Raw genomic sequence first — 20,222 nt, 5'->3', positions numbered from 1 at the left:
ATTGTGTGTCTCTATTTGGTGTTTTCTTGGCAAAGATACTAGTTTTCCACTTCATTCTCCAGATCATTTGATAGATGAGGAAACTGAGGCAAACAGGGCTTAGTAACTGTCCAGGCTCACACTGCTAATAAGTGTGTGAAGTTAGATTTGAACTCAGAGTGATCAATCCCCAGGTCCAGTACTCTATCCACTTAGATGCACTCCCTGCAAAGATCTTTATGTGGGTTATATCTATCAATATTCCCAAAGTAGAAATTTTAAAAAATCTTAATGTTATCATGAATAATTTTGAACCCCAGACCCCACTTTGCTACTCCAGAAGATGTATATTTAAAACCAATGACATACTATAATTCTTTTGATTCCACTATATCTGGTTACATAGCCGATCCTCCAAAGGGAAGGAATAAAACACAACTCCCTTTCTACACTTGCACCCAAAATTTTCTGATGCTTCTTTTAATATTTTGGGAGATATTGATCCCAGATAAATTTAGTTGATGCTAAAGAGATTAAGATACACCCAAATCTTGAAGACCTTCCAACCTAAGCAGTTATATGACAAAAAGTAAAAGATCAGAGCTAAAAGGAATTGATAGGAGAGTTAACTAGTCAAAAGATAAGATAGAGATAACTAGTTTAAAAAAAATTAAAAGCTAAAGAAATTTCATTCACCCAGCACTTGGATATCTGAATTCAAGGCACCCTGCTTTGACCTTATTTTTAAAAGTCAATCTTTAACTCTAAAAAAGCCTTTTCCTATCTCATTGTAGCTTGAAGGTGACCTTGGATTCTCTCACTTTATGAAATTCAAATTCTGGCAGGTTCTACAAAGCTCAAAAGTATTCCAAATAAAAGGTCAAGAAGCAATGGTGTTTTTTTCTATGAGAATCAGTCTTAGTGACTAAGAGGAAGTTATTATAAAAACAATGGCCCCCGTGTGACAGAACTTTCTGGCCATGAAATAGATAAGAATAGAAAATGTGCTTCAGGACCATGCAATTTCCTTGTACTTACTTCTTGATATTTTTGATGGCGGCAAAGTGGCAGAAAATGTGCAAGAAACTGTTTTTAATATGATTCATGTCCAATAACCAATAAAGCAATAGTAATAGATTCTGCCTCACTAGGGGTCTTTTAAACTTTTTTTTTTATTTTGCACTTAAACACCCAAAAAAAGCACATTTCCATATACAAAGTAGAACAAAAATGATTGACATGAAACAGCAAACCTTTATGGCAAAGTTTGCTTTTTTAAAGTATATAACACATTCAATACATGCTACTTTCCAAGCTGTCCTGTTTGTCTTTGTCTCCTTTTGAATTTCTATTCTTTTTTGTGTATTCTAAATATTTCAATATTTTCTTCTTTTTCTTTCTTTTGCAATATTACTGTCCGCCTTTTTCTTTCCCCAAATGTTCCTTCTACTAGAGAAAAAGAAAAGGAAAAAAATACTTGTAAGTAATCATACAAATCCATACACGTGCCACATCCAAAAATCTTCATCTCATTTTGTACCTTGAGCCCACCACTTTTCTATCAAGAAATGAGGACTTGCTTCATTATAAGTCCTGCAAAGTTATATTTAAGTCATTGCATTTATCAGAGTCTTCCAAAATTGTTTTTTGTTCCAAAGTTGGTTTTATATAAATTGTTTTCCTTGGTCTACTCAAAATTTATTACAGATTGGTTCATACCAGTCTTCCCATTCTTTCCAGGTTTTTTTTTTTTTTTTTTGAAACTGTCTCTTTCATCTTTCCTTATATATAGCACAACAACCTTCCAATACATTCACTTATCACAGTTTGTTTATTCCACAGTTGAGGAACCCCACCTTCTCAATTGATTTTTACAACAAAGAGTTACTATATAAAAAAGATACTTTTCCTTTTTACTTGATTTCTTTGGGGGTAAAGGCCTAGTAGTGATATTGCTGAGTTAAAATGAATACACAGATTAATGATCTGGGGGATACAATAGATCTCCAAACAAAGGCTGGGTGACTATGTTGCAGAAGAAATTCTTTGGGTCCAACTTGGATTGGATTGCTTCTAAGTTTCCTTCCAACTGAGATTCTGTGAGCTAACACTACTGCAGAAAGTGAACTATAATGATATTGATATTCTCATTATAAATAAAACTACAGAGAAGACATAAGCTTAATTTAAAGCAGAATAACTCAAGTACTAATAAAAACAAATTATAGAGTTAATATACTATGTATCCCAAGTCAACAAGAAACATTATTCCATGGGATACTTGATTATTTCACTTTGTAAGGCTCAGAAGTAGCAAAAACAAAATCAAACTACCATGAAATAAATGTAATTTATGTACCAATATTCATTGCAGCCAGCAGTTAAGAGAAATTCGATGACTCTGACAAGATATTCCAAAATATGTAAAGTTCTACTTTGATACTTTCTCATCTCAAAGTGAAACTATGTATAAGGGGAAATATTGAAAACTGCATTGGAAATTATGACTCAGGATAAAGATGCCAAAGGCTTGAAGACTACTCAGTTGTCTTGTGTCTTTCTTCAGAGATAGGCTATTGTGGAAATGCCAAAGTAAATTTAATTTTTATAATGTTACTTTAACATTTGATGTCCAAACCAAAGGTTTGGCAATTGCCAATGCTATAAAATTAACCATGCATATATAACTTCTAAATAAAAAGCTATAATTAAAAAAAAATTGATGTCCAAGATAAATAAAGATGCCCTTGATGAACCTATTAACACCTGGCTCAGATAAACTATATCCTTAGATCTTCTAAGAACTGGCAAATGCAATTATTTAGCTGGTATTTATGGTATTTGAAAGACTGTAGAAAATTGAAAAGGGGCTATACACTAAAGAAAAGCAACTATTGTTAAGTTTTTAATAAGGGGGGAGGGAGGGGAACAATCAACATGCTGTTGAATAGTAAGTTCAGCTCAAGACTCCTGGGGAAAATTCTAGAATGTATTATGAAAGAGATGGTTGGTGACTAGACCCAGAAACAATAATTGCCAACATAACTTCACAAAGAACAGGTTATGCTTGTGATGGAAAGTGCCATCCACATGGAAAGAGAGAACCATGGAGACTGAATGTGGCTCAAAGAATAGTATTTTCACCTTTTGTTGTTTTTTTCTCGTGTCTCCCCCCCCCCCATTTGATCTGATTTTTCTATCCAACATGATGAATACAGAAATGTTTAAAAGAATTGCACTTTAAAACTAAATATTATTTAAAAAATTTAAAAAGAATAGATCATGTTATGCTAAATTATTTCCTTTTGGGGGAACATTTTTCTAACCTATCAGATCATGAAAATGCTGTAGACAATTTACCAAAGCTTTTAATAAATCACTTGATAAAGTACTGCATACTAGTCTTTTAGAAAAAAGAGATGTGGTTAAGATTGGGAGGGAAAGAGGGAGGAAAGGAAGGAAAAGAAAATGAGAAGAATTCACAAGTGATCTGGTGGCTGAATTCAAGTATTTGTTAATAGACAGTTAGGTCTCCACTTAGGTGAAGTGTCCCAGACACCTCTGGCCTTGTATTTAATATTGGTATCAAGGAATAAAGGAATAAATGGCACCTTTATTCAGATTAAATGACACAAAGCTGGATGGGACAGTTAACACAATGATCAATGAAAAGATTTAAAAAGATCCTGGTAGATGCTGTTGCACTGAATTGAGTCTAAGATGAAAATTCAATGCTACTAATTATAAATTATTACATTTGGACTTTTTTTTTTTTCAACAGTACTACAAGGTGAAAGCAGCATAAATCAGCAGTTTGTGTGAAAAAGGTTCTAGAAGTTTTAGTGGACAAATTCAGTGAGTCACTAATATAAGGAGACAATTAAAAATGCTTAAAAAAATCCTAAATTGCATTGAAAGGCACAGGATCCAGGAAAAAATGAGAGTTACTGTGTACTCTGCTTTTATTAATGTATTCAAATCTGGATGCCAGTTTTAGGAGAACGTCAATAATCTAGGTAGTATACAAAGACAGGAAACCACATGGTGAAGGGCACTGAGTCAATAATTTATCAAGATTAACTCAAGAACTAGGGGTGTTTAGCCTGGACAAAACGACTTAAGGGGTACATGAAAAGTTTCTTTAAGTATCTGAAGGGCTGATACGTGAAAGAGAGATTAACCTTCTGTTTCATCCACAAAGCAAAATGAGAAGCAAGAGGTGAAAGTGTCAAATTTAGGCTTGAAGTCAGGAAAATTTTCCTAACAATAAGCTATTCAAAAGGTGCCTTGAAGTTCTGGGTTCTGCAACTGGAAGTTTTCAGGTAGAAACTGGATAATTTGTCAGGTAGGTCATAATGGATATTCTTTTCAGTTGTAAATTGAACTTGATTCTCACTTTTTTCCCAACCCTAAAGTCCTTTGATGTTTTTTCAGGGAAAGAAAAAAAAAAGACTGGTATAGATCAATTGTACAGTCTTATCATCACCTGAACAAAGGATGGGTTAAATCAAACAACAAATTGGAAAAAAGGATAAAGATAAAGGGTCCAAAATAAAAAAAAAAAAAATTTAAAAAGGCTGATGAAACAGGGAAAATGACAACAGGAAAAACTATCACAATTTTTCCCAATGCAAAATAGCTATCAAACAGAGATCAAAGGAGCCCATAAACCACTTCAGCCATGTATAATCTCCTCAACAGAAGATTTGGCAGCTCAGGGTCATCTGCATCCAGAAAGAGAACTATGATTGAGAAATTTATCTATTAAACATTATAGAAAAAGTGAATGGAAGACCACAAAGCAACAAATTAACTCACAAAATACTCATGTCAATAAAGAAGGAGCCATAGTACATTTGGCATCAATCATTCTAAAAACAATAAAAACAAATAAAACCTTAAAAAGAACACCAATCAAATGCAAAAATCTCTAGATACACTGATACTTTTAATCAACGATCTTCATCTGGGACAAAAGAACCACCAAGTCTGTCTGAATTGTAAGTGAAACATGTGAGCACCAGATGTAATTGAGAAAATCAAAATGACATTGCCATTTTGATTGTACTTGGCCAAAAACATACAGAAGTGATGATACATTTTAAAAATACTTTAGGAATAATCTTCAAAATTTCAGAAATTACCAAAAAATAAAAGAAATCATAGATCATGCTTTTAGCAAAAACAAAAGTCAATAAATAACTATTACCAATTACAAACCTACACTGACTCTCCTGTTCCAACAATACTTTTGCTGAACACATTAGAACCCAGAATGTGCAAGCTTGTTTTATAGGACACATTAATAATGCCTCCTCAAAGCAATCCATGGTAAGTGATAGATAATGATCTAACCACACATCCAGGGGAAAAGTATATGAAAACATCTTATCCAGATTATATCATCTGGCTGGACTGATGGCCTGAAAGGCAGGTGCTGAAGATCTCAGGTCAGAGCAGGGTAGGAGTAAATTGGACAAGTTTGTTTGGGACACTTTTCGGTGCTTTCAATAATTTCAAACTACTCATTAGAGTGAAGGCCTATTTCTGACATCAATATTCTAAACATGGAAGGATCTATCTATAAAGAATCAAGATTACAAATAATCCAAAAGAAATGATAAAAGAGACATGGTGGGTGTAATAGATTATCAGATGCAATTTTTGAAATGTTGTATCAGGGCAGCTAGGTGGCACAGGGTTTAGAGCACAAGTCCTTAAGTTAAGAAGACTTGAGTTCAAATTTGACCTCAGACACTTCCTAGATATGTGATTCTGGGCAAGTCACTTAATCCCAATTGCCTCAAAAAAAAAAAAAAAATAAAATGGTGTCAAGGGCAGTTTTATAGTGAAGACAATATGGATCTAATAGCATACTGTAACCTATCCAATATATTGAGACCAGAAGATAACCAGTATTTTCAGTAGTCACTTTTGTTGTTCAATCATTTCATGTGATCCGATTTGAGGTTTGCCATTTTCTTCTCCAGCTCATTTTAGAGATGAGGAAACTGAGGCAAACAGAGTTAAGTGACTTGCCCAGGGCTATAGAGCTAGTAAGATTTAAACTCAGGTTTTCTCAACACCAGGCCCAGCAATTGGTCCATTGAATCATCTAGGGGATTCATATAAAGCTTTAAGATAATAGATGGCAGGCTTTAACACAAAGTGGGGAGGGAAGTTGCAGGAAAAGAATACCCATTGTTAAAAATGCAAACCCCAAATTTTTGAACATCAACTAAAGCATTCAACATCTGATGCTGGTTGAAAGGTCAAGGGGGTGATTATGAGGGTAGAAAGTATAACCAAAAAGAAACACTTCTGGACTCTGGATGGATCTGTATAATAGAAGTAAAAATATATCTTTTTATTTTTCTCAGGTTCATTTAGTAATTAGCAACCTAAAGACTACAGCGGTGGCAAGAGTACAGATATTTGCCAAATTATAATAAACCTTATAAAAGCCCCAAGATGCCTTAGAAAAAGTAGGACTTAATGAAATGATTTTAAAGTGATCCAATTAACCAGGGAATATTTGCTGTTGTACAGCTCCTATCTCATTCCAAAGGTAACACCTAATTCCCTCAAATGACCAGCTCTTGCTAAGAGAATCCTAGAGTACATTCTCCTTCATCTTCTAACTGCATTCTAGAGTCTTGGCCTCAAATAATAAGAAAATTGTAAAAAAAAAAAAAAAAAAAAAAAAAAAAAAGCCACAATAATCAGGCTTACCCAACTAGGAGTATTTTGGAAGCCAATCTGATAAGGTAGCTCTGAAGCAGTGTTAGGGGTTTCTAGGGCCTCCAACATATTTAGTATATTATCCTAATTTTAGACCTCAGCAAAGATCTGCCCAAGCATCTAATTTTTTCATTCTCTTCACTTATTCTTTACTAAATAATCCATTTGCACCACAATGTACTCTATTGAGTTCTTTCCACTCAGTGTTCATCTCCCTACCTCCAACCTTCCACAATGTGAAATCTATCCATAGTTTTAACCCCCAAACTCCTGCTTCCTATAATTTTTAGCATCCAAAGACTAGTACTTCCTAGTGGAGAAAAATTAAACTAGTTTGTTCATTTATGAACTAGCCAATCAAAAAAGTCAAATATTTTGAATAATTTTTATAAAATAAAATTCAAATTATGTGTTAATTTTCACAGAATTTACTTGATTTCTATTTTTCATGGTCTTGCAAATTAAATTTCTTAAGTCATGTAAATGTACTGCATCTCTATGTTAATAAAAATTAATTCATACTGCAATAAAAACTTGGGAAAGGCTTAATTAGGATTAAAAAAAAAATCCCAAATTTATTTAAAATTCCGAAGTAAAACAAAAGATTGATTTAAATATACAGTACACTTCCTATTCTTCAGAGAAAGGCAAATAGTTTTTGCTAAAGACACATACACATAAGACAATCTAAATACCTACAAAATTCACAAGATGTTTACATAGTTGACAAAACAGTAGCTTTAGATATGCCTTATAATTTGACTTTGCCTTTTTTATTTTTTAAAAAAAGTTTTAAATGAATTTCTAACAAAGTTTATAATGGAGGCCTGCAAGTTAAGTCAGAAATTATCAAGTATTTTCAACTTATAGAAATCATAAATCCCTTTTGCTACAACATTCATCATAAAACATGGAGATGGGGCCATTAAATTCAGGTCTATCTTTATACTTTCTTTTTGGCAGTTCTTAAACATATTGTACTATAGCATAAAAAACCCCCCAACAAGATTCTATTACTGGAGAATAAAAATAGGTTCATGACTACATCAGAGCATTTCTTTCTGTCATTTTAACCAATCAGGTACATAAGGCAAGGAAGAAAAACAATCAGATATATATGTGTCTTGCATCAAAAACATGTTCTAGAATCTATTCAAATTAAATTACTCAAAATTCCATTTTAATCTAATCATACTTCCCAAAAAAGATTTATGTACCTGAAAATGGGTTATTTTAAGGGAGAAAAAAAAAATCAACAAATTTTTTAACTTATGACAATTGCTTATGATTCATTTTGACTCTGAATGCAACCATAATTTATTTTTCCATAAGTAAATGAAGAGATCAATATCCACTACTATGTCTATTGAGTGTGATTTCAAGTTATTTTTGGATTTGTATTAGCTGAAGTCTTTAAAAATCACTATTCATTATTTATCTCTACCAAATCTGAACTACCCAACTCCTATAATCTTCTCTTTTTCTAGTGCTTTTAAATTTCTGAATGAGGAAAAGCAGAGACTGTACTTATTATTTTACAGTAAAAGAAAAAGCTAAGGAAAAATATGTATGTCAAGACACAAATGAATAACGTACTAAAAAGATAAGAATATAAGAATTTCTGTACTTTAATATACATGCACAATTCCCACAAACTATCCATGTTTCAACCTAAGTAACAAAGAGTTTATTTAAGCATGTTTATATTTTTGAAAAATGCTACTTTTCCTGAATAAACACAGAGATTGTTTAGAAAGATTTTAAATTTGGCACTGATCACAAAATAATTCAGTTGCTAGCATTTACAAAGATTTCTATTTTTTCCTGAGCTTATCAACTCAAGTTGTCTGACTGATGGGATATTGCTACACCTAAAAAAAACACCATTTCAAAATCTAACTCCCTTTCCCATTTCAGATCGATCAAGATGGTGTGTAGGGTAGTTGCTAAGTTAAACTATTAAATTATGATAAACAGACCATCTGATGAACTTTAAAAAAGACTTTAAAAATTTAGAATGCTACCTTTGAAAGATGTCTCTTAGGTAGATTCATGGTACCTATAAGGTAATAATGAAGATGGAAATTATGATGTTGAAATCATAAAAATGAATTTTAATGGTAGCACTTGGTGCCCATCTACCTACAGAAACCTCAGATAAATTGCAAAAATCCTTGCCTGACCTGCAGACAAGATAAAACATAAAATTCACTAAAACATGACAATACTGATAGACAACTGATAATAGTTCTTATTCACCAATACAATCTACCAAACAAAAGGAACATTCAGCAACTATAATACACAAAAAGGCACATAGCAATTAATCAAGAAAAAATCGTTTTTAAAAGGACACTATCAAAGAGCTTATATACGAAATCTGACTTCTATTAAAAATGAAGTACAATAATTTGGTAGCAGAAATGCACAGGTTTATAACTAGAAAATACTAAGCAATATAATTTTGTAGTTTTTAGTAATAATACTGTGAAAACCAAAGCTATTTATTTATTCCTTAGCCCTTTACTAGCAATTTATAAACAACCAGCTTATTATAATGCTATTAAGCAGCCACATTATAGGAATCTTTGTCCAAATCTGCCAGATTGACAAGGAATATAATGTACTAAGTTTGTGATCTATCCATCTTTGTTTTGGGTTAGACTTGTTGTTTCAGGTAAAATATTTTATGGAGATTATGAGGATCTCACAGTGAGAAAATTCCCTCTATTCAACATAGATTGACAAGTGTTCTGCAAATTATAGTCCTGAAAAATTGCCTGGGACACAAGGGGTTAAGTGATTTGTCCAAGTCACATGTCAGTATGTGTCAGTGGCAGGATTTTGGCCCAATCTTCCTGGCTCAGAGGTAGCTGTACTACTAAGACAGAAAACAATGAAGAAAACACCAATCTTAAAAACCACTTAAGCTTATTCTAAAATATATATATATATATATATTTTTTTGCTATTTCAATTTAACCCAGGACTAACCTCAGTAACTTCCAAATTTACAACTTTAATTTTATTGGTTATTATCCTTACTAAATTGGTCAAAAAAAAAACCTAAAAAATTTAGGCCCTAATTTTATTCTATTCAAAAAGCAGAAAATAACTTCAATTGAGATTTTAAATAGTAAAAAGTATTGTTTTTATCTGGAATACAAAAAATAAACTTGCAAACTAGCATTTGATAGTGTCCATTTAAGAGATATTTAAATTACTTGAATTAAACTCTAATCATTTTTACCTGATATACTTTGTAGAGTATGTTAGCATATGTATGTGTATAATCCCCCAAGTATCTTCTGCTCTTATTTTTCACAGAAAAAGCACATACACACTCACACACACAAATATACTTCATGCTAATCCTTACTACTGGTACCAAACATTAAAAAAAAAAAAAAAAAACTCACAACAACAGTAAACTAGGACTTCAACTGTGCTTCTTTGGACAAGTCCTTATTCAAATAATGTAGAATTTAAGTTCTCTCCATCCTATTTAATATCTACTAGGATCTTTGGTGTTTTAAAGTCAGAATCAACTAGATTGACAAATTTTTCCCCACATGATAAAAGTCAACTTACAATACTAATTAAGTGCTCATTTTTCTTAGATGGATGAATGAATGAATGAATGAACTTAAAAGCTAGGCTGTGTTTCTGTAATACAAATTTCTGAAGGAAGTTAAACAGATGCAGGAATCAAAAATGTTGTCATGGTTATAGTAATATTATATTTAATGTAGCATCTCTCCAAAAAACCTCTAAATATCTAAAACAGAACAGCCATTATATGCCAACTTCATTGCATTTCTTCTGGGCTACAAGATTTTAAATACAAGTTTGTTCCATTTTCCCAAATCTGTAAGGCTTTCAGTAATTTTTGGATTCCTTCAAACTCTAGGGTACATGAAGCAGCAAATAACATAATGAACATCTTTGCATGGTACAGTGGAAAGAGAACCAACCAGAAAAGGCATCAGATTACATTAGTTCTCATTCAGTCATTTGACAGAGGCTTTGAGACAATGAGTTTACCTTTCTTTGCCAATTTGTTTACCCTAAGTAAAATAAAAGGAAGGAGTGTACATAACTGCCCTGGATATATTATAGGGCTTTTGTGAGAAGTAAATAAGATAATGTATTGAGATTATTAAATGAGATAATTTGACCCTATTAATTGTAAAGCACTGTACAAATGAAAGATATTTTCACAAAATTGTAAAGAGATGTATGTACTTCAATTTGCACCACACATGCATTACAAAACAAGTTTCATGTAAATAAAATTATTGTAAAACAAATATTTTTAAAGCATTTGGGGAAGTTATTAAAAGAAACCTAGTTGCAAAAATTTTAAGGAAGCAAAAAAGTCCTTAATAATGTAAAATCTTAAAAAAAAAAAATCACCTTCTTTTTAAAACTTCAAATGCTTATAAATTAAGGAGAAATCTAAAGATGTGATTTGTTTCTGCGATAATAATATTTTAGTTAAAATCAACAAATATATCTTTGTTATAATGAATCAAAGTTTTAATATTAAGAAGTCTATTTAAATCACAAAATCACATATCATTGAAGCTTGAAGAGATTGTTTTAGACTATCTCCCTAAATCCCTTATTTTATAATTAAGAATGAATTTTATAATTTAATTTCAAACTGAAAGTATCTCTATCCAATTCTCAAATACAAATTTGTTCCCATAGTCAGAAGAAAGGCTTTTAAAAATAGGATAAATTAAAATAGTCTAATGTAATTATCACCAAACCTGCTGAAGGAAAAATTGGGGCTAGAGGCAAGAGAGGGGCATATAAACAGTATTTTAGTTTTCTGCTTTAATTCTCTCTTGTTTTTTTTTCTGAATTTTCTTAAGTAGGCACATCTATTTATGAGCACTCTGGTAAAATACCTCAAGTTTTTCTAGTACTTTAAAGAATATTCTTGGACCTTCTATGATAAATTTGGTAATTTGCTACCAAGTCATTACTACAATAATGGAGAGAAAAAAACTTTAAACTATTGAAATTTTTAAAAATAGCCTCCGATATTTTACTTACATTTATATAAAATGCTTTACCAATTATAACATCTCTCAATCTCCAGCTGATGGCCCATATCACCTGCCACTATATGATTAATTCATCATCCTTTTTCTGTTCATCTATTTCCATTATGCCATTTTTTCCCAAATTCTTCATTGATAACTGATGCAACCTACTCATGCCTACCACACTTAGATACATTTTACTTATTCATTAAAGAATTTTCTCCAGTGAGATTTACTAGGCAACATTTTTTAACTCGTTTCTATACCTATTTGAAAGTAATAGCACTGTATTATTTTTAAAACACTCTATTATAATTCAAGCTTTACCAACTTACTTGGCCCTAGGGGATCCCCATCAATTATTTTGAAATAATAAACCATTTTAAGCATAATTTCTACTGCAACTGATTTTCTTCCCTCCTTATTTCCCAATGATAAAAAAGACAGTAATGGATACTAAGCATAAAGGAATCAAAATTGAAATCTGGTGATTTTTAGAAAAATATAAATTATGATGTATAAATGATATTTCTGTTTGCCTTTAATAAGGGGAAAGTAACATTCAGTAGACTTGACCACAAATTTTAGAATTTGTCTTAAGTTTTTTTTCTTTTTGGTTACATATGAAAAAATCTAGGTTCACTACTTTAGTTTTTTGGAGCCTCAATTATCCAAGATAAATAGAATCACAGAATCATAATGTTCAATATGGAAGAGACCTTAGAGATCATCTAGCTAATCCTAATACTTACTCTGTTCCCGCACCCTCACCCCAATATACTCACCCCAATTTTCAGATCAAGAAACTGAAGGCTAATAACTTAACTAAGTAAGCAAAGTCAAAAATTAATTCAGGCTCTAACTGCGCATCCAATGTTCTTTCTATTATAGCACAGTGTTTCTCCAAAGGTATCTTGGCTACTCCTAATTAAAGAAATTTCATTATCCAACCCTTTGGGGAAATGAAGACATAAGCCAGAAGCTAATTTTAACAAATAAGGCATTCAACGGTAAAAATCTAAACAATAAATTTAAGCCTCAAAGAAAAACTCTAGATATAGAATGTTACCCTTCTTTTATATTTTTTTAATCTTGGATAACTGAGGTATCATGTTTATATCTCCACATATTATTTACTGCCTGACCCTATAGTATTAGTCTACTCTTTTTTACTTTTAGACTGTCAAAAAGTTCAATGAGAAATACTTGCTGAATATGAAAACTAAAACAAGTTTTTAAGTATTTTTTAAAATAAACTTAGATGCATGATTCTAATAAGAAAATGCATGCATTTGGAACAAGGTCATATGAATTTCAGGCTGGGACAAAAAAAAAAAAAAAGCTGATAGCTATCAGTACATTCATTTATAGTTCCTTTAAAGGCTTGTTAAAATGGAAAAAAAAAAAAGTTTTTAACTTGGCGGCTGAAGAAGAAAAATGAAGAGAAAAGGAAGGAAGAATGAGATGAAAAAGAACCAATGAGGACAAAAATATATCTAAAAATTCCTATATGTAATCTCTAAAAAACTATAGCTAAGAAACTATTAAAAATTAAATCTAAAATATTTTAAAATTATAAGATATACACTTTAAATATTATGCATCAAAATATGTCCACATAATGTTTTCTTTGATCTTAAACTATACACAGAATCTTGGAGGTCAGAGAAAATGCAAACCATAGTAGCCCTATTAATTTAATAGCTATCAGCTACTGCTTGCAATTAGCATTTAGCCATTAAAATATTGTGGAATGTTTAGGTCTCATCATGAGTGCCTCTCATTATTAGCAATATTTTGTACAGTTGTAGTGTTATCAAGACCTAGTAATGTTCCAAGATAAGACTGATCTCTAGGATCAAGCATTTGTTCTGGTCGAACTGGATGAACTATATTTGTAGGCTGAGGCGTAAGAGTATATTTTTCCAGAAATGCCAAATCTGTTGCTCGTGGATAATCGGTCGGTTGTGTCTGTGTAGAAAGGATGCCCTGAGAGGGAGGTGGAAGTGCAGTGGTATGGTGCACCATATCATTCTGAGTTTCTGGCATCTGGACTGGAACCAATGTTACTGGAACACAGACTTCATTAGGAACATTTGGTAATATTGTTTTGGATTCTGATTGATATTTCGGCTGGTCCATATATTGTTTAGTTTCTGTTTGGTAACCTTTCCCATCAGGAGCATACTCTATTGGTAAGGATACAAGTTTCTCCTCAGAAGTAGTTAGTGGTTCATCTGGAGATTTTATTCCATGCACATGGTCAATATGGTACTTCAGCTTGTCCTTCCGCTTAAATGTGGCATTACAATGCTGACAGTTGAAGGGTCGAGCATCAGAATGAATAACCATGTGTTTTGTTAAAGTTTTCTTAATTCTAAAAGACTGATTGCAAATCTGACATTTGTAAGGCTTTTCACCTGTGGAGATAGAAAAAATATAATATTAAGTGTAAAATATAAATTTGTAAACTGTATATCAAATGAATTCGTATTCTTCTTAGGAAATTGTTTTCAAGTTTTTTATGGCAGCTAATTGTCAACACAAATTGATATGCTTTTTCTTGCATATTTTCATTTTCTCTTTGAATCTGCAAGTCAACAGGCCCTTTCAACAATAACACTCAATTATCACCAACCCAAACCCAAAGAATACGTTAAGCACAAAAAATAGTTACGGCTGCTTCTTTTGATCTAAATGAAATTTCAATTTATTTTGAAATCAGGTTCTTTTACTATTGCTTCATTATTTTATTTAAAGTATCATGAGCTGTTTAATGATTGGATATATCCATAACTAAATACGAATTTAAAAATTGTTTCCCAAGTATTTTTAATATTATTTGCTATGTGGAATTAGCTTTGGCAAACTGTTCATAATGAAGGTATTTCCACAAAGGACATTCTATAGCACTGTAAGAGGAAGATCTTCTGTTATCAATGGTGTCAAACTCAAGCAGAAATGACCTCCATGGAATAACCACAGATTAACATTATCTATGCTTTATTATTATTTTTCTTTATTCAGTTAAATATTTCCCAATTATATTTTAACCTAGTCAGACAACACACTCCTTCCAACTCTTAAAAAGTATCCAATTTTATAAACATAAAATCAAATATGTTGATCTGATTTATATCTCACACCAGCGATGTCAAACTCAAATGGAAAGGGAATGGGAGCGACTAAAATTACATTAAAGATCTCTGTAGCCTGCTTAATGACTTAGAAAACATTTTATTAACAATACCTATATTTTAATCAAATTTTTATTTATTTTGTGAAATATTTTCCAATGTCCTGCCCTGGAGTCAGGAAGAAATGACTTTAAATCTGCCCTCAGATACTTGGCACTTAGTAGCTCTGTGAGCCTGGGCAAATCACTTAACCCCAGCAGCCTTGATACATTTCTCCCCAAAATTTAGCAATGGAATTGATGTTATTATTGTTTAGTTATTTCAGTCATGTCCATCTCCTCAAAAGTCCATCTGGCAAAGATTGGAATGACTTGCTATTTCCTTCTCCAGCTCATATATAGATGAGGAAACTGAGGCAAACAGGGATAAGTGACTTCCTTGGGGTCACACAGTTGCTAAGTGTCTAAGGTCATATTGGAACTTGGGTCTTCTTGACTCCAGGGCTGGTGCTCTTGCCAAATGAGTCACATACCTATTAACAGTAATGATATAACTAAGTACAAATCATAGATGTAAAAAAGTAAAAGTTACATGTAAAAGTAAAAATGAACTAAAAAATATAGCATAAAAAAAGTATAAAATACTTCAGGAAATGGGGAACAGAAAAATATGAAGCAATTTTTGAAAACTTAAATAATAATTCTTCCAAAAATACCAGTAAAAGTCATGATTGGTCAACAGTACTGCAAAGTACAACAAAGCAGGCTACATGCAAAGCCATAAAACCTGCTTTGCATTCTTACTTAAAAAGGAATATAGTAAAACAAGCAAATAGCTAAAGCAGAGATCTGAAGAATGTCTTTTAAAAAAGGTTAAAAAAATCACAAAAAGATACTTTGAAAAAATAATTGAAGTTAAAGGAAGGTAGCAACTGACAAAGAAATGCAAATTGGAAAGAAAATAAGCTTATAATCAACTTTCTCTCCGCAAATACTTCATACCAATGTGAAAAACTGAAAATATACAACAAAAAACAAAGAAAAGGTTGCTCAAGCTAATGACATTCATATAAAGACTAAAATCTTGAGTAGAGTAGGAATTATAACTGAGGAAAACATGGTTTACATGATCAGGTTTTATTCTTGATTAACCATTAAAATAATACAACCTACCCATTAAGTTTTACCTGAATGTGTCCTAAAATGCATTTCCAGACTCGATTTGCCTTTAAAAATTTTCTTACAAACATCACACTGGTGAAATGTTGCTTTATATCTAAGAAATAAGGGGGAGAAAGTTAAATTAATTTTTTTCCAATAAGAGCTTAATAGATTCATGTTAATAATTTTGATATTTCAGATTTCTAAATGTTTATGTTATTAAAAATGTATATACAATATAGACAAAGGTTTATTAACTCCTTTAGACTAAATCTTCATATTTTAGGGATGTCCTATTAGGAAATGCCTAGCAAGGATTGATAATCACCAAAAAATTTGAATTTAAAACCTAATTTGAGAATGAAGAGAGCTACAAAGATGAAGAAAAAAATAGTTCTTACCCTCAAAGCATTGACACTTTTCAAAGTCATGTACCTACTTTATATTACTCTATGAATTAAATGTTAACTAAAATCTATTTTTTAAAAAACTCTCCAATTGGAAGAGAGTTTTCTATCTGCTCCCATGGCCCAAACTAGGCTTGAATTCTTCTGGCCCACATAAATTTAGATCTTCTTGCTCCCATTTTTTAAGCTTTTGTTTAAATTATACTATACAGAATAACAACCTTCATTGAGTTAGAAACTCAATAATTATGCTTTATATAGAAATCCATAACCTATACCTTTAAAAGTCTTTCCTCAATGAATATTTCCTAAGAGGTGAATATAAACAGTACCCTTCTTCAAAATATTTTTAAAATTAATATATTTATATGGATAGACTGGATGTTCCAAAGTCCTAGTGTAATTTTACATTATCAAAGCTGAAAATTGAACTAAGGTTTTTGGGATAACCTATATTTGTGTTTTACATTTATCTTGATTACACTATATGACATTTGAGAAAATATGTGATATGCATATTTTATAATGCATCCCCCCAAAACAAAGAGCCAAGAATTTTATCAGTACTCAAAATCTGTTCTTGGACTTCTGTAAAATATGGATTATATCATAAAGTCAGTATTGAATCAATGGTAGTTACAAATATATGATGAAGAAATAGAGGATCAGAAAAATTAAGTCTCACTGACTTTTTTTTTTTTTTTTTTTTGCTGAGGCAATTGGGATTAAGTGACTTCCCCAGGGTCACACAGCAAGGAAATGTTAAGTGTTTGAGGTCAAATTTGAACTCAGGTCCTCCTCACTTCAAATTGGTGCTCTATCCACTGCACTATCTAGCTGCACCCTTGAGTGACTACTGATAACTATCAGAGGTAAGATATAAAGCCAGGCTTTCTGAAGGACAAGTTCAATAATTTGTTATACTATGAGATGTTAGGGTGAAGATGCTCATTAAGCATTTGATGATCATAGCACCTAGAGTTCAGATAAAAGGGCTGGGCACAAAGATGTTGTGACTGTTTGCAGAGGGATAATTTAGTAGTAAATGATATAACTAAAAGAAAGAGTACAGGACAAAATGAGAGCACAAAATAGAGCCTTAGAGGATACCCATTCTTAACAAAGGACAATTAAAACTAATATGATCAACCATCAATAGTAAAGATCAGGAATACCATGAAAAAATGAAATTTTTAAAAAATACATAGGTGGATAGTGAATAAAGCACTGAACTTAAACAGTGAGTGTTCAAATTTTGCCTCAGACACTAGCAGAATGACAAGTCATTTAACTTCTCTTAGTTTCAATTTCCTTATTTAATAAGATAAAAATATCTACTTAAAAGTTGTGAAAATTAAATGAGATCATATGTAAAACACTTTGCAAACCTTAAATGCTATGTAAATATTAGTTGTCTATTTTTTAAAAACTATAAATAAAACAAACAGAAAAAGATTGACAAACTTTATTTTTATTCCTCTTTCTTTTCTACTCATTTCTTAAAATAGGTTCAATCAAACTGGCCTATTTTCCAACTTATGACCAACTCCTACAATCTGTGTGTTCTCAATGACATTGCTCACACTATTCTCTCTGGCTGAGATGCTCTCACTTTCAACTTCCATTTGCTGTAATTTATTAGGTGTTTCATCACATATTAAAGACCTAAATCACAAGACAATTCTTCTTTAATTGTCCTTTGTCTTGATCTGGCCTTCCTTTTTATTTTCCTTCGGTTTTAAAACTTTTATTTAGTCTTTTACACTTAATCTCTTCTATTAAGAGTGTAAATTTCTGAATGTATCCTATTGATCTTCATTATTTTCCTTAAAGCACTTATTATTGTATTTTGTACACAGAAAACATGTTTGCTTAAACTTATTGCTAATAAGGTTTATGAACAATTTAATTTAATAAATTTGACTTACTTAATGTGATCACTGTGAAAAGCTGAAGATTTTTACTTACTTTTGCCACACTTTCTCACCAAGATGAACACTTTTATAATGAACAGTGAGATGATCCCTGCGGCCAAAACATTTTCCACATTCTTCACACTGGTGAGCTTTTTCACCTTGAAATAATGAATCAGAGAAAATCATAATTAGAATGCAGTAAACATTTCAGTTCTTTCAGAAAGTTTTTCTTAATCACAATGTTGATGAGAAAGATGACGAGAATTAAATAAAGCATCAGAATTTCAGCCACCTTTTATTCTGGGATATACTCCCTTCTATTCCTCACTCACAACTTCTTTCTTCCAAGAATTTATGCTTATTTTCCTGGTTATGAATCTTCTCCCCACTTGGAGAAGAAGGGGCAGCCTCTTGGAGACTCCAAATATCACCTTTTAAAGTAATGGAGCAAGATAACTGAGATTACTTCAAAACTCAGTTTTCCACCCCCATGGATTATTTTTCAGGTTATCAAGAACCACAAAATATAAATTAACATCATGGAAAATGGGGACCTGAACATTTTCAGATCTTTGTATTCTAATTTTAAAATGATTTTTCACCCTTGGGGATTTCTTACATTCCCAATGAGCCAAAATACAAATAGAAATTAAACTCTAGATATCTTTTCTTTCTTGATATTTTAAGGCATAATGGTTTTCAAAACTCATGCCTGACCCAAATGCACAAGACAGCATTAAGAATTTAGAAATCAAATCCTAGGACTGCCACTATAAATGCATGAAGAAATCACCAGTTCTTTAGCATCTCTAATAAGTGGTGATAATAACAAATAGCAACCTACCTCATGGAAATGTTCTGAGGAATAACTATTGATTATAGCATATTTGACATGTACATTATGTTCATAATAATAATAATCACCTGTTCTACTGTGCTCATAGTTCGCTCTCTCCCATTACTGTACGCACAGAGTTGGCTCTCTTAGCACTTCCTGAACATCAATCTGAGAGGAAAATACGAGAGAAATCCCCAGAGTTTGAAAATTATAAATACAATGTGAAGATCTGAAATTGATCAGGGTTACTATAAAAGAACCCTTTTTCACAAAGAAGGCTTCCAACACTCACTGTGACATGAAAATTTGAAATATCTTACCCTCCCCTCCCCATCTCTCCTGGAACTCAATTATCCCTCCAATATATATTAAAAGTATTATGTATAATCTTGGCCTTTCCATTTAAGACATCACCAACTGCAGTATTCTACTTAAGCCTGTAGAATACATGAAATATCAATGTCTAAAATGTAGATTTAAAAAAAATACTAAAACATATTTCAAATATGTAAGAAGTCATATTCAAAATAGCTTCAATTTAAAAGATAAAAGACATCACAAATATATAATTACAATATTATTGCCCTTCCATATGTCTTATAAATTTTTTTAAAAAATGATTATTACAAGATACTGCCTACCTGAATGTATTTTTTTGTGTTTTGTAAGATGGTCATGACGAATAAACGTTTTTCCACATTCATCACATTCATATCTCTTATCATCATGATGGACTCGCAAGTGAAGTCTAAATATAAAGGTGAATATTGAGAGGAATTTATATTGGTGGGAAAGTAAAAAAAAAAAACCAATAATTTCTGAATAATATAGTTGTCTCTTAAATATACACATATCAAGTTATTTATATCTGTGACTATCATACAATTGGGTACAAAGTCACTACCATTTTTCCTAGAGGTTATCTCCAATATTACTATACATTCCTCTACTACTTTTCCTGGGCTACTTCACCCTGTCCACTAATTTTTT

The 20,222-nt window shown here is 31.6% G+C and overlaps 1 protein-coding gene across 1 annotated transcript in view; it reads right to left on the bottom strand.

Moving 5' to 3' along the window:
- Positions 1 to 1,133: 1,133 nt before the first annotated feature.
- ZBTB41 (zinc finger and BTB domain containing 41) overlaps positions 1,134 to 20,222 on the bottom strand; it is a 54,870-nt gene continuing 35,781 nt past the window's right edge. Inside the window, exons 7-10 of the mRNA XM_051998715.1 lie at positions 19,874 to 19,980; positions 18,447 to 18,552; positions 16,098 to 16,186; positions 1,134 to 14,194 (exon numbers count right to left, since the gene is read on the bottom strand). Of these exons, the coding sequence (XP_051854675.1) occupies positions 13,542 to 14,194; positions 16,098 to 16,186; positions 18,447 to 18,552; positions 19,874 to 19,980 (955 nt within the window). The 3' untranslated portion in view covers positions 1,134 to 13,541. The remainder of the gene's footprint in view (positions 14,195 to 16,097; positions 16,187 to 18,446; positions 18,553 to 19,873; positions 19,981 to 20,222) is intronic.

The sequence above is a fragment of the Antechinus flavipes genome, chromosome 4, assembly GCF_016432865.1.
Source record: "Antechinus flavipes isolate AdamAnt ecotype Samford, QLD, Australia chromosome 4, AdamAnt_v2, whole genome shotgun sequence".
Taxonomy (NCBI): Eukaryota; Metazoa; Chordata; class Mammalia; order Dasyuromorphia; family Dasyuridae; genus Antechinus; species Antechinus flavipes.
This window is presented reverse-complemented; position numbering and strand designations above follow the sequence as displayed.